This window comes from Ornithodoros turicata, chromosome 8 (assembly GCF_037126465.1).
Source record: "Ornithodoros turicata isolate Travis chromosome 8, ASM3712646v1, whole genome shotgun sequence".
Taxonomy (NCBI): Eukaryota; Metazoa; Arthropoda; class Arachnida; order Ixodida; family Argasidae; genus Ornithodoros; species Ornithodoros turicata.
In genome coordinates this window covers 15,338,210-15,362,197 of record NC_088208.1, presented here as the reverse complement: position 1 = coordinate 15,362,197, position 23,988 = coordinate 15,338,210, and the positions used below count along the sequence as shown (strand labels likewise).

At 49.5% G+C, this 23,988-nt stretch overlaps 1 protein-coding gene across 1 annotated transcript; it reads left to right on the top strand.

Moving 5' to 3' along the window:
* Positions 1–5,474: 5,474 nt before the first annotated feature.
* Positions 5,475–23,145, top strand: LOC135366516 (cryptochrome-1-like). The gene is made up of 10 exons (XM_064599237.1): positions 5,475–5,696; positions 9,746–9,824; positions 11,244–11,332; positions 13,321–13,521; positions 14,265–14,432; positions 16,042–16,182; positions 17,283–17,434; positions 17,516–17,712; positions 20,402–20,520; positions 22,994–23,145. Exons 1-10 carry the CDS (start codon positions 5,538–5,540, stop codon positions 23,036–23,038), a joined length of 1,350 nt encoding a protein of 449 aa, XP_064455307.1. The 5' UTR covers positions 5,475–5,537; the 3' UTR covers positions 23,039–23,145.
* The last annotated feature ends 843 nt before the right edge of the window (positions 23,146–23,988 follow it).

The window sequence follows — 23,988 nt, the reverse complement described above, 5'->3', positions numbered from 1 at the left end:
GGTAGAAATTTCACTGTTTTGCATCTTCATTGCCACAAAGAGGCTTACGTCCCACACACTTAGAACAGAACTTCGCCCACATAGCACGGTGAAGACAAAACATTGTGCAGAATGATACAGTTACCACTCCTGATCTGTGGAAAGCGCCTTGCGTACGCCCTTGTGTGACAATTCACATAACTACTTAAGTGTCACAAAAAAGCGTTTTTTCCCGTTTTAAACAAATTAGGGGAGAAAACGATGTCATTCTGGATGATTGTTCACCAGGGGCCTGTTATGTGGTGAAGGCCAACTATCACCGATAATGGTACTGTTATCACCCTGGATCTGTGGAAAGCGCGGGGCGTACACCCTTGAGTGACAATTCACATACCTACATAAGTGTCCCAAAAAGGCGTACGACTCCCGTTTTCAAGAAATTAGGGGAGAGAACGATGTCATTCTGGATGAAGATTCGCCAGGAGCGTGTTATGTGGCGAAGGCGAACTGTTACTTAGAATGGCAGTTATCACTCATGCATGATTTGTGGGTAGCACGGGACCTACGCCCTTGTGTGGCAGTTCCATAACTACACTCTTAAAAATGAACTTCACCGCATAGCACGTTCCTAACCAACCATAATCTCAAATGATATCGTTATCTGCCCTGATTCGTTGAAAACGGGAGGCGTACGCCTTTTTCGTGACAATTATGAACCGCATAAGTGTCACAAAAAGGCGTACGCATCCCGTTTTTAACAAATGAGGGCAGATAACGATATCATTCGAGATAGTGGTTGGCTAGAAGCGTGCTATGAGGTGAAGTTCATTTTTAAGAGTGTACATAAGTGTCACAAAAAGGCATACGACACCCGTTTTCAACCAATCAGAGGAAAGAACGATGTCATTCTGGATGGTTGTTCAACAGGAGAGTGTTTTGTGGTAACGGCCGTCTATCACCGAGAATTGTACTGTCATCACTTACGATTTGTTGATAGCGCGGGGCCCACGCCCTTGTGTGAAAATTACCATAACTGCATAAGTGTCACAAAACGGCGCACGCCTTTTAGGAGCAAGAACGAAAGTGCGGAAGTCTGCAAGCACATCGTTCCTCACTTACTGTACTTTCTGTCTTTCTTTTGGTTGCACTTTTTTTCCCCTTAAGCATCCCCATCACCAAATAGGAGAGAGTTACGCAATTATTACGCCAGCAATAATGGCGAGCGAGGAATTATAGTCCGACTGTTTCACTTCTCCACACTCGGTGAAAGGAAAAAGAGCGAGCGAGAGAAATCCGCTTTTTTTTCGATGACGTTATCATGGCCGCTGGTCCGTGCGCGCCACGTGCCCGAAGGATAGTGCGAAGGTCACGTGGTCTCCGTTACGTAACGCATGGGCTGTGCGCCGCAGACGAACGTTGCAGGTGAGGAGTGCTGTGAGCCGTGGAGGACTCAAGCAATCGGGTGGCTCAGGTAGGTGCCCTATTCGCTCTTCTATATAGGATAGATCCAGCGCTTTTCGCAGACGACACTAGTTGTCATTCTCAAAGCGTATAAGTGTGATGTCCTGTAGAACAGGAGTGGTGGTGGAAGAGTGGTGGTGGTGGTGGTGGACTACAGAACAAACGTAATAGACGAGTTCAGAAAATCCCACAGTGCTTAGCGCCCCTTTGAACTGTGGGAGTTTACTAATACGATAGAAACGGGTGGCCTCCAAACAGTTCCGATTTCCCCCCTACCAGCCCATTGTCCACGACGTGTCAAGGTCAGCGAAAGCAAAATGTGAAGGATTATTCTTCCTTCTTCCGCTCAGCAAGCACCCAGGATGCAATGCGCGCGCAAAGAGCACTGGGATTTTCTGAACTCGTCTATTCGTGGCTTTACATCGCGATACAGTTATGATCATGAGCGACGCCACGGGGGTCGGTGTGTGGATTAACCTTGCACAGCTCAGCACGCCGTATTTCAACATCCCACGCGAAAGACAGCGTGTCTAAGCAACTTGTATCCTGTCACTAAGCTGTTGCCAGCGTCTTCATCCGGGACCGGCCTGTACCCTTAGGCTCAGAAGGGGGACACGTTATCAAGCGATCCACCGAGGCCGGTGGACTACAAACGTGAGTTGTGAATAAACCGGAATAGACGTGAGCAATCGTCTTTATTGGTAGCAAGTCCTTCGAGTTGGACGTTTATTTTTTATTCTGTATTAGCGCCACGAAGCAACCATGGCTATGAGCGGCGTACAGACGAAGGCAGAGGGAGAGGGGACAGCAGGAAGGAGTTGTGCACAGGGGATGGTTTGCGTCCTAGGCCGACTTCAGGGGAAACTGTGCCGACATTCGTCTTTAAAGTCTGCCGGGGTACCTGAGAAAACCTCAGACAGCACAACGTGTGGTAGGATTCGAACCCACCACCTCCCAGTCTTCAGCACGACCTTGGCTACCACCAACAAGCGAATAAGCTTTCAGTCACTCGGCCATACCGCTGGTGAATTGGAGAGTCCATATGGGATTGGAGTCCAGGAGAGTCCAGAGAGTTGGCTTTGTCTGATTAGAGAGTCATTACAGCGTCTGAGCATCGCAGCTCCCCGCGAACACAGCAGGCAGCGATTCCTCCAAGAAAGCGAGAACTGCAACAGTGGTACAAAACATCCATTCTTCTTCTTACAACCTTGTCTACGAAGCCGGGCACAGGCTGCTTCTCCAGTGGGTTCCGACCCACTGTGGTGTCGAAGGGAATGAACAGGCCGACTGCGCCGCAGAAGCAGCTCCCTCGTCTCGGAGACGGACGCGTATTGCGCGCTGCTGAGAGGAGATCGTCGTTCCTTACTTCAACGCCTCGTGACTCCTCTGGCGTCCCGCCAAAGGACTGCTGACATTCTCCCCCCCCCCCCCCAGCCATGCTGAGCAGAGTTGATCCAGCACTCGCTTTCCGCATGCCTCGACATACTTCTCGTCAAGATGTCGCATTAGTTCATCGAATGCGCCTCGATGTGGCTTTTACAGCGCAGTGGCGTTGCCGCTTGAGACAAGTTGGCTCTCCCCAATGCTGTTACTGCGGTGCTGTAGAAGATCTAGAGCACATTCTTCTCCATTGCCCACACCTTCCCGAACCGTACTCTCCGTATCCCTTAACGAGGTGGACTCTCGCCTCCTCTCTCTCACAAAACGGCTTGGTCCCTGGCCACATCCAGCCCACCAATGCTCTGCTCTCAAAGCTCTCTTCGCCTTTCTGGATACCATAGGACTTCGATCCTTATTGTGAAGGGGCTCATTATTTCATTCCCTGCATCACCACCAGCAATGGGGTAGAGCATCGCCCCTGGCGATGAAACTCCCCATTCATCATATCACAATAAAGTTGTTGTTCTTGTTGCCATTCATCTAATATCAGATAGTTTCGCAATGGGTCAATAGCTTAGACAGGCGTAATATGTCTGAATGTTGCAGGCTACTTGTACCGAAATGTGTGTGTACTGAAACGTCCGGTCGTGCACCGAGACGACCGTTGTACCGAAATGTCCGCACCGAAACGTCCCGTACCGAAGCGTCCGCATGCCCGCACCGACATGTCCAGGCCCCGTGGTGCCCCACACCGACACGCCCGGCGCCGACCCAGATCAAAATCGTATATTTGCGTTTAGGGACTTCTTCAAAAGCCTCTATCAACAACAGAGCATGGTGGGGCTTGACGGTGGCCAAAACGGTGATATCAAAAGACGGACAGCAGTTGTCCATGGTTGCTTTTGCACGTGTGGCGTACCAGTCCGTAAACTTGTCCCAAAAAAGTTTTTCAACTACGAATTAGATCCCTTTTGTCATCTCGGTAACTTGGAGATACTTTGCCAAAGGAAAACCTCGCCAATCGCGAATGTGCTCAAAATGAATAATTTGAAGATTCGCAAAAAATCGCCCACGAAAAAAAAAAAAAAAACGAAAACAGCTTGTTGGTATGTCCAGGACTGGCAGGACGCAATGTATGCGCCCGGATCGACAGAGCCTGCTTGCACCAGCTCTGCCTTATTCTTTCTGCACTGAAACCGCAAAAATGTTTCGCTCCCATTCATTGTGGCCTGCGTTTGTTTCCTTGCAAATCCCAGGTTCCAGACGGCGATGCTGCGAGGGGAATGGAGGCGTCTGGCTCCCCCGCGGACGCGGCTGCTCCGGTCAGCACATCCCCGATGGGCCCTACTCAGCAGGGGCCCCAACAGTGTCCTGTCCCTGCTCCATCCACAGGCAATATGGGAGCCCCACAGAATGGCTCTGTCCGACACGTTGTCCACTGGTTTCGGAAGGGCCTCCGCTTACACGATCAACCCTCCCTGCGCAAGGGCCTGCAGGGTGCTGCCACCTTTCGTTGTGTCTACATCCTCGACCCATGGTTTGCCGGTTCCTCCAACGCTGGAATGAACAAGTGGAGGTGCGTTGGCGTTACCCTGCCTAATTTTCAAATTTAATTAGTCATATACCGCTTGTAAAGTACGGAAACTGACAAACGGCCTTCTGTTGATGACTGGAGACTGGATCCATAGACCTCGTCCTGTTTGTAAACAAAAGACGTCATAGTGTTCGACAGCGCCACCAATTTGGTAGAGTTAAACTACGCTCGAAGCTAGGGTGCGAACAAGGTCGCGCCCGAAAGCCACGGTCTAGCGGGGATTACGATGGCCCCTGAAAGGGATGCGACGTGGTCCCACTTTTCTTTCAATCGGAGGCAGCGAACATGCGAGGGGCAAAACAACTAGAAGAAGAGGGCGGATATCTCTTTAGCATCCCCACAGCTCTACGCAACACTATAGGTCCCCTTACAGTCATAAGTCGAGTTGTATCTAGCATTTAAAGCGTTCTCAACTAATACTTCGAGACAAGTGAAACGTGTAATGTTTTGCTCGTGTGTCTAGATTTCTACTGCAATGCCTCGAAGACCTGGATGCCAGTTTACGAAAACTCAATTCTCGTCTCTTCGTCATTCGAGGCCAACCTGCTGATGTCTTCCCAAAACTTTTCAAGGCAAGTTGTTTTCTACACACTCTCCGGGAAGTCTTTCAGATATACTGTCTATACGTAATGCCAATAAACAACTCAAGATACAATTACAAATTGCAGTGCAAGGTGCTGCACGAATAGGGTTCATTCACATGACGTCATCTGTAGGAGACCGCCACTATTGCTAGCAAGCAGATGTGCTGCCATCGGCAGCCATATTGTGGGTCCCTTCCAAGCCGTCACCCATATCGCACTCACCGTATATTTGCTATTTCAAAGTTATTGTGCTGTGTGATTTGTAGCATGTCCAAGTACTTTCCATGTTTTCAACGTCGATAGTAATCCAAAAACCACATGGCAGCGAACGAATGCGGGAACATAACTTCGAGGGACCTACAGTATGGCGGCGAGGTGACGTCAGCAAATAAACCCTTAGCTCGGGAGCTGCGTACAGAGGGCGTTCATACGAGTATCGTTGCATGCAGGAGTGGCAAGTGACCCATCTGACATTCGAAAAGGATCCCGAGCCATACGGAGCGATCAGAGACCAAAGCATCTCCGCGCTGGCACACGAAATGGGAGTACACGTCATCTGCGAGCCCTCACACACTCTGTACCCGCTGGAGCGAATCCTGGAACGCGCTGGAGGCAGAGCTCCCCTCACCTACAGGCAGTTCCAGACCGTGCTAGTTGCGATGGAGCCACCGCCCCAGCCTGTGGATACCATCTCGCAGGTACGTAACTGAAGCAAAAAAAAAAAAAAAAACAAAAAAAAAAAAAAACAGGATGGCAGAATTACCGCGAATCCTATCTGAGACATTACAACGTGAGACTGTGGCGCCCTATGTGAAGCGCGGGCGGAAGCACTACTTTAGCGCAGGCTTATCCCAACGTGAGAGCCGTTTATGAGGAGAGTTTGGCCATTCTGTGATCTTTTGCCGCCCGGAGATGGGGAGCCGCTGTGACGTCATAGACGTCATCGCTCCGCCAACTTGACCAGGTTGAAAGGCAAGTCGCGGCGGAACGCAGGGTTTCGAGGCTGTGCGTCTGCTTCAAGATGGTGCCACTGGCCCTGGCGCCGCCCATCATGTGACGTCAAGTGGCGCGCTTTGGGACAGGCTCCTCCCAATGGCCAAACTCTCCTTGTAAACGGCTCTGCTCAACGTGAGCCTGAGGCGCCCTCTGTGAAGCGCAGACGGAAGCGCTTTACTGGACGCTTCAGACACTCTCCCGCCGACTCCAGAATCTCCCCCGACATTATATACCTCCACTTTACAGCTACCACCGTAATATCAGAACATTGTGGCAGTACCTGTACCGACGCCACCTAGATACAGAAGTCCTGCTCAATGCCTCCTCTCCCTCCTTCGCGACATGGTCACATAAGGTTACAATTCGTATGCTACCGGGATTCGCCGTTCAGCGAATTCGAGAACTGGCAAATGATTGCAGCTAACTTCGCAAGTTTGAACCTGTAGACTAAAAAGTGCAACACCCTTTCAAAAAAAAAAGAAAATAGTCTTGAGACGTTCCGCTTTGCGCTTTATTTGATTTTCCCATTTAGGGCGCGGGGACGATCATTATGCTCGCAGACGACAGTGGCTGCCCATGCGGCTGGCAGTGGCTCGCACCCATGGCTACGACAGCTGAAAGCCACGACCTACTCTATACTAGAGACCTGGACAGCTGGCGATCCCCTATGGAAGAGACGGGTCACGGGTTAGTTACGTTAGTGACCACTGCAAGCGCCACATAGCATTATTGGGGAGAGGGAATCACCCTTGCCACCGCCTTTAGTCTGCTACGCAGGGATACACAGGCTGTTGCTAAGCACGCGCTATTATCTCTCTTATACTGCTTCGTCGTTGTCAATACAGCCTACCATACATCGCCGCGGTTTCGACAAGTCACGTGGTAACGAATAGTGCGAGCTAGTGCCAAATCCCATAGCCAAGCGGCGATTGCCAGAACTACTACCCCGGTGCTGAGAGCATTGCGGATGTCCAGGTCTCTAGTATAGTAGTAGGTCATGCTGAAAGCACGTTCGCGGTTGGCTACGGCCGGCCGTTGAAGGCACAGTCCTGATTGGCTAATAGCCGTTACATCAAATCAACGAGTAAGCAAGCGTTCGCTCTCTAGGTGGTGTTGGCTACAGGGGCGGATCCATACCTGCGCATTGGGGGGTTTGGAAGCGCGTAATTGGAGATGGGAGAGAGAAGAGAGATTAAAGATGAACTATACAGTTTGCTGAACTCTTTACGATTATCAACCTCCATTTTAAAAAATCATCGCTCACATTATCCAAATATAGCACCCATTCAGTTATAGCGAGCAGGTTTACCAAAGCAACTCAAGAAGCATAACCCGCGCGACTGTCTCCTTCCCTTCTTGGAGAGCAGCTACGTCACAAATCTCGTACGTGTGGCAACGCTGTATTCGAGGCATTGGAGATCGAGGACATTTCAGACGTCTGGCCAATTGGGGGGTCCCCGTTGATACAAGTTGAGCTGCGCCGGCAGTAAGCCCACCAGTGAGTTCGCAGGCTACGCAACGCGCCGATGCTCCGCGCCCTGCTGCGCCGCGCATAAGCTGCTCCCGTGCGGTACGTACCAGCGGCGCGACGTATCGCCGCTCAGCTTCTTTTCTAGTGAGTTTTCGCTCACGACACACGGAAAATCCTGGGGTGCATCACAATAACGCCACCGCATAAAAAGGGTTCAATTAAGCTTCGCAGGCCATTCATCCCACGTCAATGCAGCAGCACAGAAAGATTACCAGTCATACTGCTTGGATGCTTCCCCTGTGTACATTATGCCAGTGCAGTGAAAGCACGCTTCACAGGAGACCGCCACGGACTAGAGCCGTTTATAGGGAGAGTTTGGACATTAGGAGGAGCCCAACTTGAAGCGCGTCATGTGACGTCACGGGTAAGCGACCTCCCTCGCCGTGCTCTATTGTTGTCCCGTCGCGAGCAGGTCGACGACGCCATATTGATGCTGATTGTTGTTTACGATGCAAGAGGGGAGACACGTGCTTGCATCGTCCTTCGAAAGCTCCCGAGATCGCGGGTTCGAACCCGGCCGAGGACGCCAGCAATTTGGTGGCAGGGTACAAGTTGCTTAGACACGCCGTCTTCCGCGAGGGACGTTAAATACGGGGTGCCGTGTGATGAGCTTTCATCGCACGTTAAAGAACCCTCAGGTGGGCAAAAGCAATCCACAGACCGACCGCTGTGGCGTCGCTCATGATCTCAGTTGTCTCGCGACGTAAACACCCAATTATTAAAAAAAATAATTATCCTTCGAAAGCCCTTCGTCCTTGAACTGTTTCAGTTTGACAACAAAGCACCCCTTATTACAGGCGGCTGTGGGTCATAAGTCGGTTATTCCTGTAGATTACATTCGGTGCGACAACAAAGCTGTCGACCAGCTGAAGGACAGCATCAAAATGACGCGCACCAGATGGCTGACAAGTGGATTCTGTTTGGATTCAGGCCTTTTGGGCGGCGCAACAACAACAACAACTCTGACGTCAAAATAGGGATTCACCCATGAAGCGGCAAAAGATCAGAGAAAGGCCAAACACTCCCTATAAATGGCTCTGCCACGGACTCGCGGTCACACTCCCTGTCGGACCTATTGGATAGGATTGTACCTCTGGCGTTGTTTATTATCCATCTCAGGGAAGCATGGTTGCTCTTTTCTTTATTTTTTGTTGCATGCAATGGGCGCATTAAGTAGCACCTTTTGCTCTTCAGACGAGTAACATTACTAGACCCCACTAGGCGCACCTACTCAACCCCCAAATGATCCTTACGCTCACACGATTCCGCTTCGGGGAACGTTTCTTCTTCATTCGTAGAGTCCACTGATGTAAATGGAAGTTAAATTTCAGTTGACGCAGATCCAAAGCTACCAAGGTACATCATCGTGCCCTGCGTGAAACTCAGATGTCGCCGAAAGGCGCGGAAGGCCCAGCTACGCCACTTTCGGTCATTTTATTTCCGTTATTCCATTTTTGGGATGGTGTCAAATGTTCTGGAAAGCGCGTCGCTCTCCATCCACTCCCTCTCCCTGGCTCCGGAGCACGGCTCTGCTAAACAGGGTTTTAACCCAAGAGAGCGTTGCGTGTGCTCGTGATGTGCGCACGTTGCGTGTGCAAAGCGCCTCTAGGCCTCTGGGTGTCACTGAACGTTCTTTTCCGGTAGAGCTGTCTTCCGATAAGGCTACCCGCAGCCGTAAAAAGATTAATTAGGTTGCAGGTGAATCCAATCGGGGAGGAGGGTGGAGAGCGCGAGAAGCACTCAGACTTGTGGGTAGGAGCGCCACACCAGACAAAAGGAGATGCCCCCATTAACAAAAATGAGCGCGTTTCATGAGCTCAAAGAGCCCAGTGTTTGACTCGAGGAATGTACTCCAGAAGTGCATGTGGGTGTTTAGTGCATACCAGCATGCCTCTGAAGCAACTGCTTAACATGTCCGATTTTTGACAACGGGGCATAATACTACAGGTTTTCCCGGCGATTTTAATCCAAGTTCCAGCTAAATTAATCCACGCCCCATAAAGTTTGCGTGGCATGTGGATTAATTTCGATGGCGCTTGGATTAAAATCACCGGGAAAACCTGTAGTAGCACTCAGGGGAAGATTCGTTCCAACTATGTTTAAAATACAAGCTCGACTTCGTCGCCATGGTCATGGAACCACTCGAGTCGCGTAATGTGTCCGCATGAACTATGAAACGCAATATTTCTCACTTGGCGACTCGCCTTTCTCTCGTTTCAGGAGAACCTGTGCGATGCTCGGACTCCTCTGGGTGCTGACCACGATGAAAACTACGCTGTACCTACATTAGCCGAGCTGGGTACGTAGTCCTGCTCCTTCCAAGTGCAACTGTTGTGCCTCGTAAGATCCAAGGCTAAATCGCGTATTTACTCGCACAATAGGCGATTTCAGATATTGCCCTTGTGCTCCGCACGGGGGCCCTCCGTCGCCCAAGTCACGCGCATCGCGCAATGCGTCGTGGGAAATGGTTTACATTCGTGCTCGTCTGCCTGTTGCTCGAAGGTGCGGGAGGTGAAGGAGAGAGAAAACCGAAACCTTTTGCGCTCTTCTTCTTCTCTCTGACTCATGAAAACTAAATCCCAAGGTGCAGCGGGGCTTTCGCAACACGGCGCTCTCTGGTGGGCCATTCATGCAATTTCTGAAATCGTCTATTAACGCACCCCTAACTAGGGCGCCCAAATGTGGCTATGTTTTCGCCCAGCGTGTAGAACGCACGTGGTTCCGCGAGCGCCTACCCGAGTGCACCGGAATATACGGTAGTTGGACCTACCTTGGGTACTGAGACCCGATCCGATTTAGGAATCCACGTTGACGTTACCAGTGATCCACCGAAACTCTTCAAAGTAGCACCGAAGTCACTTTTTAACACCTTGTTTTCTTTCTGTAAACCTGTGAAGTAGGCTACTAAAACTCACCGTGAGAAGTAATTCACCCCGCAGTCATAATTATCGCAGAAATTGAATTTAAAGTACGCCGCAGAAAGCGACCGTGCGCAACGGTGGCGGAGGGCAGTACCAGCCTGCGACGTTGCGCTGACGACACACCGTTCACTCTCGCTGATTGGTTCAGAGAAACGTCGTCTGCTAGTCAGCTGTTCGGGGCTCTGAAGAAGCACTGGACACAGGGAAACTTCGGCGGGACAATGAGATCCTCCATGCGCTCGGTCACCCTTTCAAGCCCTAATCCTCCCGACTACCCAATAGGAGAAAGCCCTCCCACACAAAAAGAAAAAGGCAGGCGCTGACCTCGACTGACTGCACTGACGTCATTGGTCGTCCTCCTCCTCCTCGTTACGGCCCGCGGGGCGAGTCGAGAGTGAACGAGCGCGGCTGTGTTTGTTTGTACAACTTTTTTTCTGGGAAAAAGATTCCGTACATCAAAACCTTTTGTGCTATTCGGCAAATTCACGCACATATATTCATCAGATGTCTTAAACTGAAAATATTTTGGTTGGCCCTCTGTACTCCTTTAAGAATTCGCTTTTAAAGAACAGATCTTGTTTGTTTCTTCAGTCCGTTCATTCGATGCACACAAAAGACCTTGCCGTGAGATCTTCATCAGCAAGGTTATCCATTGTGCTTGGTAACTTCAGAAAATAAATTACCGAGGCGGCTGGGTACTATAGTGAGCGGCAAACGAAACCACGCTATGAATAATGGTTATTTGCTCAAACGCGCCAGAATTTTAACGATAATCATAATGTTATTGTGTATTACAGGCTTTGACACGGAAAACCTGAAGCCTGCCGTCTGGCCTGGAGGGGAGACGGAGGCCCTGGCGAGGCTTGAGAGGCACCTGGAGAGGAAGGTGTGTCTCCACTTACGAGGGATGAGAACTTGCATCATGGGCGATGAAAATATATGCAGATGACAGCGTTAGTGACGATGATCAGTATAAGGCTTCCCATTCGCCAAACTACACCGCATAACACGCTCGGCACCAACTGCCATTCATAATGACGTCGGTCTTCCTCCTGATCTGCTGAAAATCGGAAGTGTCGCCATTTTGGATCAATTTGGCACTGTGTTAATTGAGAGAAAAAGGCGTACACTTTCGAAATGAAGTCGTCTGCCTTTAGGGTCCATGCTTGGAGACAGGGCCGGCGATAGAGGTAGGCGGGTAAGGCGACCGCCTTAGGCCCCGCGCTTGCATAGGCCCCGCACACGAAGCCCTCAAACAGGGATTACTTTTTTTAAAATATCAGGTGTGCACTTAATCGTACGCAAATGAGAGAAGAATGTGTTACGCGCCATTCCGTGATGTGATGAGAAAAAGTCCCACCCTGCCCCCGAAAAATCCGCCAACCCTGCAAGCTATACCGAGGATTTCGCACACTTCTCTCCTTCTGCCATTTCCCGTACTGCGAAAATCTCCCGCTGCGAAAATCTTATCTTTTCATTACTGCCGGTGTGAAACAGGCCCCGCACACCCCTAGCACCGGCCCTGCTTGGAGCCCACGAATGTTCGGACGGCGAATGATACGTGCGTCGTTTCGCGGACGCACTATACAGCGCGTTTAAACTCGTTCATTTTCGAACGAAAAGAAACCGTAACTATATGGCAGACGAAATGGCATACATGCAGGTAAATTGGTGGACCACATCCATCAAAGCTGTTGGTGTCGTATCGTCCCTTCATGTGCCGAAGCTCAGGCTTCCCCAATCATGGATATATTTAATTGCAAACTGTCAGTTCTCGATATGGTGGTCACCGTACGCTCCAAAACCAGAGCATAGTTATACATGAGTGACGTTGGTACTGAGCGGTCTTACCTGCGTATTATTTCGTAGCGTGTAAAGTCCTGTTCTTCAAGTGTGTAAGTGTTGCGTCATAATAGACCTCTACCTGTTTGTAAACAAATGACGTCATGGTATTCGAGAGCACCACGCTCGAAGCTAGAGGCGAACAAGGCCACGCCCGAAAGCCACGGTATAGACCTCTACCCGAGGAGCGTCATCATGGCGTTGGTAGACAGACTGAAACCGAAACAAATCGGTAGGGGAGGGCTGGGTTCCACGAATGGGTACTTGTTCGCTGCCTCCTATTAAAAGAAAAGTAGGACCGAAGGTCGCGTCCCTTTTAGGGACCATCTAACACCCTCAAGGCTGCGTGGCTTTCGGGCGCGACCTTGTTCGCCTCTAGCTTCGAGTGTAGTTCAACTCTACCAAATTGGTGGCGCTGTCGAACACTATGACGCCATTTGTTTACAAACAGGGGGAGGTCTATTCAGGGGATTACGATGGTCCCTGAAAGGGACGCGACCTTCCCAGCTCGCCCCTTCCGACTCGTTTCGGTTTCAGTCTACCAAAATCATGATGACGCTTCTCTGGTAGAGGTCTATTCGTGGGTTTACGTAGCGAGATAACTACGATGGATTATTTTTGCCCACTTGAGGCTTCTTTAGTGTGCGACGAAATCTCAGCCTACGGCACCCCGTATTTAGTGTCCCTCGCGAAAGACGGCGTGTCCAAGCAACTGGTACCCTGGCATCGAGTTACTGGCGTCCTCAGCCTGGTTAGTACCGGCAACCTTGGGAACCTCAGTTGTTCAGTAGGCCGACACGCGACCATTTGATCCACTGAGGCCGGTGGTCGCAGATGCATTGCTGGGAGAGGATGTGTTCGGGGTCTGATTACGTCAGCGTAGGAGTATGTAGCCGGGAATGTTTAGAATGACCTGCGTGCAATAGTGTTATGAAATTGCATGAAACAAACTTTGTGAGGAGACGCCCCATGGATCCGGCCGTATAGTGGGGAGTAGAGCCATGATGGTGAGCCATGTGGTGCGGTGCGCAGGGTCCAACGGAGTGGTGCCCTGCTGACGGCCGCTGCTGGCCTGTGTGCCATGCTTTGCAGGCATGGGTAGCCAGCTTCGGTAGCCCAAAGATGACCCCGCAATCCCTGCTGGCGTCGCAGACCGGGCTCAGCCCATATCTACGCTTCGGATGTCTGTCGCCGAGGCTCTTCTATCACCAGCTAGCGGACCTTTACCGAAAGGTAACGCGGGTTCATGTTATATCGCGTACACGATCATCTGTCATATTTTATGTATAGGGCACGACCTACTAGATTATAACGACCATGTCATAATCGGCAACCCCTATGAGGACCCCGTCCGCACGATCCGCTAGGGGCGCTACTCATCGGCCCGCGAAATCTACATCATGATTGGACGATGGAAATTTGGATTTTGAACGTGCAGAAGCCGACGTACGGCTACCATAGCAGACGACAGCAACAGCTCCTATGAAAACGCGTAGAATGATGATGATAATCAACTTTAGAATGAAACATCTTCCGTGGGACATCCACCGCTAGTACAAAAATACTAAGGTAAGCTGTGTAGAAGTTGAGGAAGCAATAACCAGGCCGATGAGTAGCACTACCGCTAGCTTCCAAATGCGGCGCTGGGAAGGGGTGCCTATGACATAGTCGTTATAATCTAGTAGGTCATGGTACAGGGTGGTGTAGTAGTGTGTTGGTGTATGTGGTGTAATAGTGGTAGAATTTAAAAAAAACAGCAAAGCAGCATGTATACTTTCTACGCAGACGAAGATCCAGTAGATAAAGAGAGTGGCTTGATTTTGTACCGCTTCGCTGTACGTATTACTGTGTGGTAAAGTACTACTGCTTTAAGAGTGCAGATCATTGACCATGAAGACAACATTTGCTGACTTTTATGGGACTACACTTGTAAGGCTTCGGATTATGTTCCTTACAAATGCTCTTGTTGGTTTCAGATCAAGAAGTCGAACCCTCCCCTGTCGCTGCAGGGCCAACTCCTGTGGCGGGAGTTCTTTTACTGCGCCGCAACGAGAAACCCTCACTTCGACCGCATGCACAACAACCCAATCTGCGTACAGATTCCGTGGGACGTCAACGCCGAGGCTCTCGCCAAATGGGCCAATGTAAGTGGACGCCTGCCTAGCGCTATACACTCCCGGTAAAACTGGGCCTTCTGCTGAATATTTCACCTTGGAAGAGACTGTTCCTGTACACAAAGAAACATAACTATATATAGCGACATATGGCGAAACGCACTAGTCGATTCGGAGCCGGATTCGCGGGTTTCCCTGGTCCTCTCAACTCAAACGGATAGGCTGGGTAGTTGCCACTAGAGTCACTCAATACGGAGTAGAGTAGCGACACTGAGCCACGCCGGCGAGCCAGACCGCCATTTTGTGTCCAGCGCGGCCGCGTCGCCTAGCAATAGGACGCCAATCTCCCCCTTCTCCGCCGGAGAACAGCGCGCTGTCGAGCCAACTCGCAACCGAGGAAACCTGGTTGAGGCGACCCAACATGGACGGCGCGTTCTTGGAAGGAGACACCACGTGACACGATCGGCCCAATCGCGGACACCGAACGGCGGCTCCGGCGCGGAAAAGGAACGCGGCACTCTGTACCCCTATTTAGTGAGTCTAGTTGGCACCGACGGCTTCCACAGCGCAAAAACTTGAACAACAACAAAACAGGACCCCAAGGGCGCTCAGCGGCGTGCTTGCCTCCCATCCTGTTGTGTCCTTATTCATTTTTGTTTTTTTGCGCTGTGGAGACCGTGGTAATATCAACTTATCGGTTCACGATGAAGCGATCTTCCTTGTGGTTCCGAGAAAGCTCGGATTCGACTGGATCCCCAACGAAGTTCTTCTCGTCACTTCCGCATATTGCGAAGAGAAGCATTGGGCCAACTGCGAACGTAGGGGTCTACTCGTTGAGTTTGCCGTATGTATACGCAACTCCTTCCATCAAGCTCTTCGCAAGAGGACGGCTGTTTTTCGCTACTCTCTTAAAAATGAACTTCACCGCATATAGCACGCTCCAGCTAACCATCATCCCGAATGACATTATTCTCGCTCCTGATTTGTTGAGAACAGGAGGCGTACGCCTTACTTGTACCAATAGACCTCTACCCGAGAAACGTCATCATGACGTTGGTAGACAGACTAAAACCGAAACAAATCAGAAGGGAGAGCTGGGTTCCACGGAATGGGTATGCTCACAGCCTCCTATTGAAAGAAAAGTAGAATCGAAGGTCACGTCCTTTTCAGGGATCATCGTAATCCCCTCAAGACAGTGGCTTTCGGGCGCGACCTTGTTTGCCCCTATAGTTTCCAGCGTAGTTCAATTTTACCAAATTGGTGGCGCTGTCGAACACTATGACGTCATTTGTTTACAAAGAGGGAAGTCTGTTATGCACTACACAAGTCATTATATGCCATTTCCATAGGTCATTCGGGATTAGCGCGCTATGCAGTGAAGTTCGGTCTTAAGAGCGTGCTTGACTTGGATTGGGTCACTTGGTTATGTTATGCCACTGCCGTTGGCTATAAAATGAATTTCAGAGAAATATTTGACACGACGACCCTGTACCTATGTAAAAACATATATAACAAGGGGTCTGTCCGCTCCTAATTAGCTTTGATTCGGGTCCGCCCTGTCGCTTCGAAGGTCGTACATCGTCCGCCCATTGTGGGCTGGCCTCGACATATGATGGTATGAACCGCATGTTACACGCAGGGGCAGACGGGATACCCATGGATCGACGCCATCATGACTCAGCTGCGGGAAGAAGGCTGGATACATCACGTGGCCAGGCATGCCGTTGCATGCTTCCTCACAAGGGGGGACCTGTGGATTTCTTGGGAAGAGGGTATGAAGGTACGTATACTGCATCAAAAACAAGAAAGAAAAAAAAGATGAAATGCCGTATTTCGCAGCGTATAACGCGCATCACGGAGGTGAAAACATCGGCGCCGATACGGAACGAGACTGCAAACTCTTCACTCGAGTTAGTGTCTCCAGTAATCGAAGGCTGTCGCGTATGCGTGCTTTTCTAGTACATCCGACACTGACACAAGCCATCAAACTCCGATCCGACAGGTATCGTAATAGACTTCAGTAATAGACTAATAGACTTCAGTAAGTGGGGGATGGATGCATGAGCTTTGACACACGCAGAGAAAAGACAACCACAGTCGACAAGCTCAAGCTAGTCCACCTGTGACCGATGTCAAGTGTCTTAACCAGGGCTTGAGGCTGTAGGCTGCACTTCATCTGCTTCCACGAAAAACTTCGCTGTATAATGCGCACGTTTTATAATGCATAACGCGAATTACCTCTTCGTACCGTAATTTCACGCGTACTAGCCGCGGCTTATGTGCGATTTTTTTCTCACGGGCGCTCTGCGGCTTATCTCATGACTATTTTTCCTTGGTATTTTCCGCATACGCCGGTTTTAACTCTGGAACAGAACCGCCCTGCCAATGCGCGCAAGAGGGGCGTGTCCACATTCGAGTAGACTGACCTTCCTGGTGTCTTCCCCTAGGGAGCTTAAACTAGGGAGCCTCCATGGGTTGCTGTGGAGGCTCCCTAGCTTAAACCAAAGTGGTGATAGTGATTCATGTCTTCTGGAACCCGCCGATCCATGACAAACACGCAACAAGGGGGCAATCCGATCTTGGTAGAACACTAGAACTGACCTCCTTTGTTGTACACCACGCCGACCACAGAGTATGGACCACAGGGTTTATGGCCTTCTCTATGATCTCCTTTGTCGCACAAATCAGTGGCGTCGTATTGCCGACAGCTTATCTGCCCGAAAAATTTCAAAACGTTCCTAAAAACGGGCCCTGCGGCTTATATGCGGTGTGGCTTATACGCGTGAAATTACGGTAAATATAAATATATATTGCTTTTTTTATTGTTTGATCGCTTGGGACCCCAAGCAGTTTGCAGAAATCCAAATGAACTCCTTGCAGGTGTTTGACGAGTTGCTACTGGACGCGGATTGGAGTGTGAATGCCGGCTCCTGGATGTGGCTGTCCTGCAGTTCTTTCTTTCAACAGTTCTTCCACTTGTACTGTCCTGTGCGCTTTGGCAGGAAGGCGGACCCTTCGGGAGACTTTATCAGGTAACGGCCACTTAGTGGGTCTGTTACGTTTCATCCTCTGTGGTCGCATCACATAACGGAGAAGGTACACTTCTTTACCAGGCGGTACTTACCAATTCTAAAGAACTTTCCGAGCAAGTACATCCACGAACCCTGGTCTGCACCGGAACAGGTTCAGATAGCGGCCCGCTGCATTGTGGGACGTGATTACCCACTGCCTATGGTAAACCATCAGGATGTATCGCGTATCAACCTGCAGCGCATCCGTCAGGTCTACCAACAGCTCACACATTTCAAGGGTAAGTGAGAGTTGCCCATATCCACTTGTGGCGAATTCCATTAAAGGGACTATAACGTCCGTCGCGGTCGATTCCGAAACTACGGTTCTACCACTACTCCGAAACTACTCTTTGTTCATCACCGACAATGACGCCGAAAATCCGACTCGAATTAGTAGTTCTGTGCAATTTGATGTAACGCATGGCAAGAGCAGACGACGGCAGGAGACGACGCAAGAGCAGGCGACGATTTTCGCTTTCATATGGCCCGAGTTATTCGCGGGAACATAAATCTGCGATTTTCGAGGAATGAGCGAAAAACGCGAAAAATAATTCCGCGCGAAGAAAACCACTTCTACAGTATCCCATAAGAGAGTGTCAACGTTACGCCATCATAACATGAGTGCCAAATGAGAGTACCAGTAAGGTGGCTCAGCAGAAGTTTTCGAAGTATGTGGTCGCACCGAGTGCCACTAAATAGGGAGCAGAGCAGCGACAGTGAGCCACGCCGGCCAGCGAGACCGCCATGTTGGGTCCGGCGCGGCTGCGTCGCCTAGCAACGGGACGCCAATCTCGCCCTTCTCCGCCGGGGAACAGCGCGCAATCGAGTCAGCTCGCAACCGAGGAAACCGGTTTTGGATGGAGGGGATTCAACATGGACGGCGCGCTCTTGGAAGGATAAACCACGTGACACGATCGGCCCAATCGCGGACACCGAACGGCGGCTCCGGCGCGGAAAAGGAATGCCATACTCTCTACCCCTATTTAGTGAGTCTAGTCGCACCGTGCCCGTAGCAGACGAACATACCTCTACCCAGGGAAACGTCATCATGACGTTGATAGACAGACTGAAACCGAAACAAATCGGAAGGGGAAGGCTGGGTTCCACGAATAGGCACTGTTGTTCGCTGCCTCCTATTGAAAGAAAAGCAGGACCGAAAGTCGCGTCCCTTTCAGGGACCATCGTAATCCTCTCAAGACCGTGGCTTTCGGGCACGGCCTTCTTCGCCCCCTAGCTTCGAGCGTAGTTCAACTCTACCAACTTGGTGGCGCTGTCGAACACTATGAAGTCACTTGTTTGCAAACAGGGAGAGTTCTATTTTCAGTAGCAAATGAGCTCATGTCCCCGCCACGTCACGGCAGTGGATCGGGCCGCTCCACCAAGGTCACGTCGCTTCGCGCGTTTCGGTTCTAATCTTTCGGGGCATTTTTTGTGCCAACAGAATTGCACAATGACAAGTTGCTAGCTTTCTACGATAGGGCTGCACTTTATGAACTAGTGCAAACGAGTGGAAGTGCGACTGGAAGGAGCACCGCGCGAGTGCAGCACGACTGAAAATGCTGCGAAATGTTCCGACGTCTGTGCAACGTTTCGTGCAGCAGACGACGTACATGGGGTAACTGTGGGTGGGTGCGGTGCTTGTCAGAGATGTTTCATCATCGACCTGGACTAGCAATCAGTTTTGCCATTTCAGGCTGGTCCTTGTTCATAAAGTCAATTAACAAGGCAAAGAGTCAATTAACAAGGCAAAGAGTCAATTAACAAGGCATAGAGTCAATCAACAAGGCAAAGAGTCACCGGAAACTTGTGTCAGAGAGGAGATGCCTGTGACTCCAGATCAAAGTCTCACACTTTTTTTTTTAAATTCTGGGTTAGCGCCGCGTAGCAGCTGCGGCTATGAGCGGCGTACAGACTTGGACAAATAGAGAGAGGACAGCAGGAAGGAGTAGGGGAGATGGGGGGTTAGTATGCGTCCTGGGCCGACTTCCGGGGGAACTGTGCCGACATTCGTCTGGAAAGTCTTCGGGAAAACCCAGGGGAAACCTCAGACAGCACAGACGGTGACAGGATTCGAACGCGTGTCACCTCCCAGTCTCAGCGTGGAAAGCAATCACCCTGACCACTACGCCGACGGGAGCTGGTCACACTTTTCCAATTCGATTGAGGTGTAGTGTGTAGCTCGCACGGGGGTGGGAGCTGTCGTGCAGTTCGCTCACACTCCTCTCTACCGCTCCATGCACCTTTTGACGGATCGATGAAGACAGCTAGTCTTTAGCCAAAATATTTTGCATGGTTGCTCCTGTCGGATCAACTGCTGAATTAGGAATGGTTTCTCGACCCTAACAAAGCTGTAAATGACACGTCTTTGCTGATGTATATACATGGACCAACCATGGCGTGAAACAGTTGCTGTCGACGCCACCTAGACGAAGCCTAATTGCTTAAATGATGCGATGTAACAATTAGGAGTTCACCAATCACGACCAACCAATGGTGATACAGCACACCATGAACAACATCAATTTCCAAACAATGGTAGTCACAGAAAGCCTCTGTTTGATGTTGTCTACAGCAATAGGCTGACATCCTAAATCTATATGTTCACGGAGTGCTAAGTGGTGGTGCTGGTGGTGGTGGTGCAGCTAGGTAGTGCTGGCTCAGTAGGCTGGAGTGATGTGTTTGTGGGATATATAAGCCACCCGCCCACCCACCAAAAAAATAAAAAGGAACCGTAGCAATGGCACCCCGAATAATTTTTGAACACACTGCTGTATTCTCTCACATTCGTTATGCTGCAATATATGTTACAATTTGCACGTACCGCATGCTGGGCAATGTTCTCAATTCTTACTGAGGGTGCACCGACAGGTTGAAAAGCTACGGCCAATGCATCGTGTGTTCACATTCCTATTTCTTTTTTTTTTAAAGGTCTGTTTCCAAGTGTCTCAAGCAACTCATCATCGCCTGGTAATGACTGCGGGGGTACACCCGGGTCAAAAGGAAGCAAATTCATCGACAACCTCAAGGCCAAAGTAAAAAATACAATGGTCAGATTCTTCACATTCTCTCAGTGTCAGTCTTGGAGTGCTCACTCAATATATAGCGTTCCAGCTAGGGTTGCCACCAGGCCGGTATTATACCGGCAGGGCCGGTTATTTGCTCGCTCTGCCGGTTGCCGGTAGGAAGGTGATACCGGCAGCTTTTTGCCGGTATTTGTGGCTCAACACCTTTCATAGGGGTTTTTACGGGGTTTTCCTTTCAACATTCCACTACAGCTTGAATAAATCTGGAGCACAGACACAACTCCGTAGTCACCAGTCGTTTTCTTAGTTATTCATTATTATTATCATTGTTGTCTCGAGCGAGTACGCTCGTTCTTTCTTTCTTTCTCTCTGTATACTCTCCTCCCCTCACTCACTTTCTCTTTCCCGCGAACATTTCCTTCTTTCCACCTCCTCTCCCTCATCCGGTATTTTGCACTCCGAAAGGTGGCAACCCTAGTTCCAGCGCGTACACATCCTGCAGGACCTTAAAAAGGCACTAAAATGCGAAAAAAAAAAAGAAGGAAAAAAGGTGCTTCAAATTACGTTACACGCTATGTTTAATTTCGTACTTGTTATCACACTTCAAAACTTTGATTCCATTACGAAGCTACAACCAAAATTATACCGAACTCTTTCTTGCTTCGGTGCTAAGCAGCGAACGACACTTCAGCTCGTGCATCGGTGTTTTTAAAGTCCATGCTGCGCGTGTCACACCATGGAGCAGTCCCGGCGAAAAACATAGTGCGCGTTGCAAAGCGGACCGGCGTCGCTGTCCGAAGGACGTGAAGATAAATGTTGTCAGTGGACCATTCGCAAGAACTGGCAGGCTACAATTCAGTGAATCGGCGTTGAAACATTCCGCAGCGCGCATCACGCCGCGATGTACGGAACAGTACGATCGGACCCGTTCCAATCCACACGCCCACGATAGGTATGCGCGCGCTTCTCCTGCTGTCTCATTGGATGCCGCCAATCTTTGCCTCCTGGGGATCCCATTCGTTGCCGCCAAAGACGGCTCTGTTTTCGTTGCGTTTTTCTTCTAAACGGTAGCATTCTGTGAACTGATTTTGTTGAAACTAATGAAAACATGTGAAACATGTTGAAACTAATAATGTTGAACTAATTGAAACACGGACTTTCATTTGAGAGCAAGTTGTTTTTGCATTTTAGTGTCCCTTTAAAGGAGCACTGAGGTGACACTTTAAGTTTTTTTATCGTTTTTCGGTGCAGAGTGTTCTCCAACGAACAAAATGAGTTCCCGCAAAAGAACGAGGAGCGTGGGTGACCTACAGGGCAAGCGCGAGGGCTCCGTTCCGCATACCTTCGAAAAATCCTTCTCGTGAAAAGAGAACGCATCACAGCACGACAGCACGTCGTGACGTACGCTGCTCCCCTCATGAGATGTGCACTATAACTCGTTATTGAGTTACAAATCATTCGAGTTCACACGGTTTGAAATTCCCATGCAGCGAGACATAAGTATGTGACTACGTTAAGCGCGGACCCCATAACAAGCGACATGCGACACGCTGCAGAATTTGTCGCTGTCGCGTTTGGTCATGCCTCGACTTCCTGGTCCATTTGAGCAGCGACATTTCGTCACCAAGAAATGATGTTTTTGGAGAAGCAATGTTTATTTTATTCGAGCTAAGTTGTAAATTGCCATAAATATACCAAAAATAGTATTTCATTCGTCAAAACGAGGAGAACTTGTAATGAAGGTGCTATGTAATATTCGCCGTAACGCAGTGGCGCTGCGGTTGAAGTTCCCAACGCCCCGCCCACTTCTTCGTCTGCTACTTTCGTTGGTTGCCCTCTCCACCCTTTCTCTTGCCCACGCGTTCAGTTCTTGTTTCACGCCGCCAAATTTAGCTGGTTTTGTCAAACAACAGGCAACGACCTGCTACAGGCAGCGACATGCTACAAATATCTATATATATCTACTGGGAGTAGATGCAGAAATATTCAGCCGCGACAAAGCTTTTTTGACGCTCGTGTGGCGGCAGTGACGTCGACTTTGTCGCTTCTCGCGTGTATCTGCTGCGTGTCGCTTGTTATGGGATTCGGGCTTTAGGGTGGCAACACTGTGTGCGAGGGCATTCCATTGTCCCCATTTTCACGTGACCTCAGCGGTGTGAATGATCTGAGGAGGAGAAATGTGAAGAGACGAAGGAGAAATGGATGCTCACACTGTCACAAGTGACAAAATACATATGGCACCCAAGATAATGTTGATTTCGAACGAAATTAATGCGCATCCTCGAGGCGGTGCATTTTTGGGCGAACAAAAAGTGCCTAGATTATGTGAGCAAATACGGTACCTAATATGTGTATTTTGATGCGACATTCTGCAGTTCATATTGCTGAAGAAGAAAAGTATAGTACTACTTTGTGTGCCTAGTTTATAAGTTTATTGCTTTCTACGGAAATCGTGTATTAATTCCGAATTAATCAGCAATCAATTTAATATTTCCAGCACCAGCAACAAGAAGCAGAAGAATCCATGGAAGGTGTAGTCTGATTGGCGGGTCATCCCAAAATAACATATCCCATCGCATCATTCTCACAGCCGTTCTGAGGTCAAAATAATGTATAATCGAAATAAACTAATAAATACCAACAAATAAATTACTGTTTTATGTATTTTTTTTACAATCGAGTTATTACATCTCTCAACATTCACTTCCACAATCCAGACAGTGTGATCCACACCTACATATATGTAGCTCTCAGCTGGGGCAGTCTAGACAAAAAAAAAAAAAAAAAGCTCATGTTCATGCCCGGTTTTGGTTTTACGGTGACGCAAGGCTACAGCAATCCACATCCAACGGGAAACAATACTTGCTCTTAATACTTGCGTTACTCTTACTTGTGGTGCATTGTGACAGGTCCATAAAACCGCCGCTGGACTGGCTACTGATGCCCACTTCTTCACTGTTCCGCGGCAATGGGACCGTTATAAAAGGCGATTGCTTGTCGCATATGTCAATGTCATCCTCCGATTCGGATTCCGACACAGAAACGTCGGGTAGACAACAGGTGTCTTCTTCCATGGTTTCAGATCGCAAGCTATCCGACGCTGTGCGCCGAGAGAATGCACTTCACAAAACGGCTTCAAATTATGCATAGGGCCTGACTTTTTCGGGTTTTATTTTTGGCCAAATTCGGGGGGTAAATATCGGGTGATATTTTTCATTTGAAAATTCGGGTGTATTCGGGTTAAATCCCGTTACGGCATATTCTGTCGTCAGGAATTCGGGTGTATTCGGGTGATTTTTTTCTGTTTAATAAAAATTTGTCTTAACACGGAACTAATGTTTAGCAATGTTATCAAACTTTATTTTAATGCACGCTTACGAGCGTGCCACGCGACCCGGATGTTTTCGGGTAGATTCGGGTTAAACCCGAATTTTACAGATTTCGTTCGGGGGGTAAATATCGGGCGGATACGGGTTTAACCCTAAAAAGTCA

What these genes read in the sequence shown, in the direction of transcription:
- LOC135366516 (XM_064599237.1), top strand. Translation starts at nt 5,538, where the DNA reads ATGGGAGTACACGTCATCTGCGAGCCCTCACACACTCTGTACCCGCTG. An exon ending in TAGCGGACCTTTACCGAAAG is followed by an intron (nt 13,522 to 14,264) that starts GTAACGCGGGTT and finishes TGTTGGTTTCAG; the next exon opens with ATCAAGAAGTCGAACCCTCC. An exon ending in CCAAAGTAAAAAATACAATG is followed by an intron (nt 20,521 to 22,993) that starts GTCAGATTCTTC and finishes TAATATTTCCAG; the next exon opens with CACCAGCAACAAGAAGCAGA.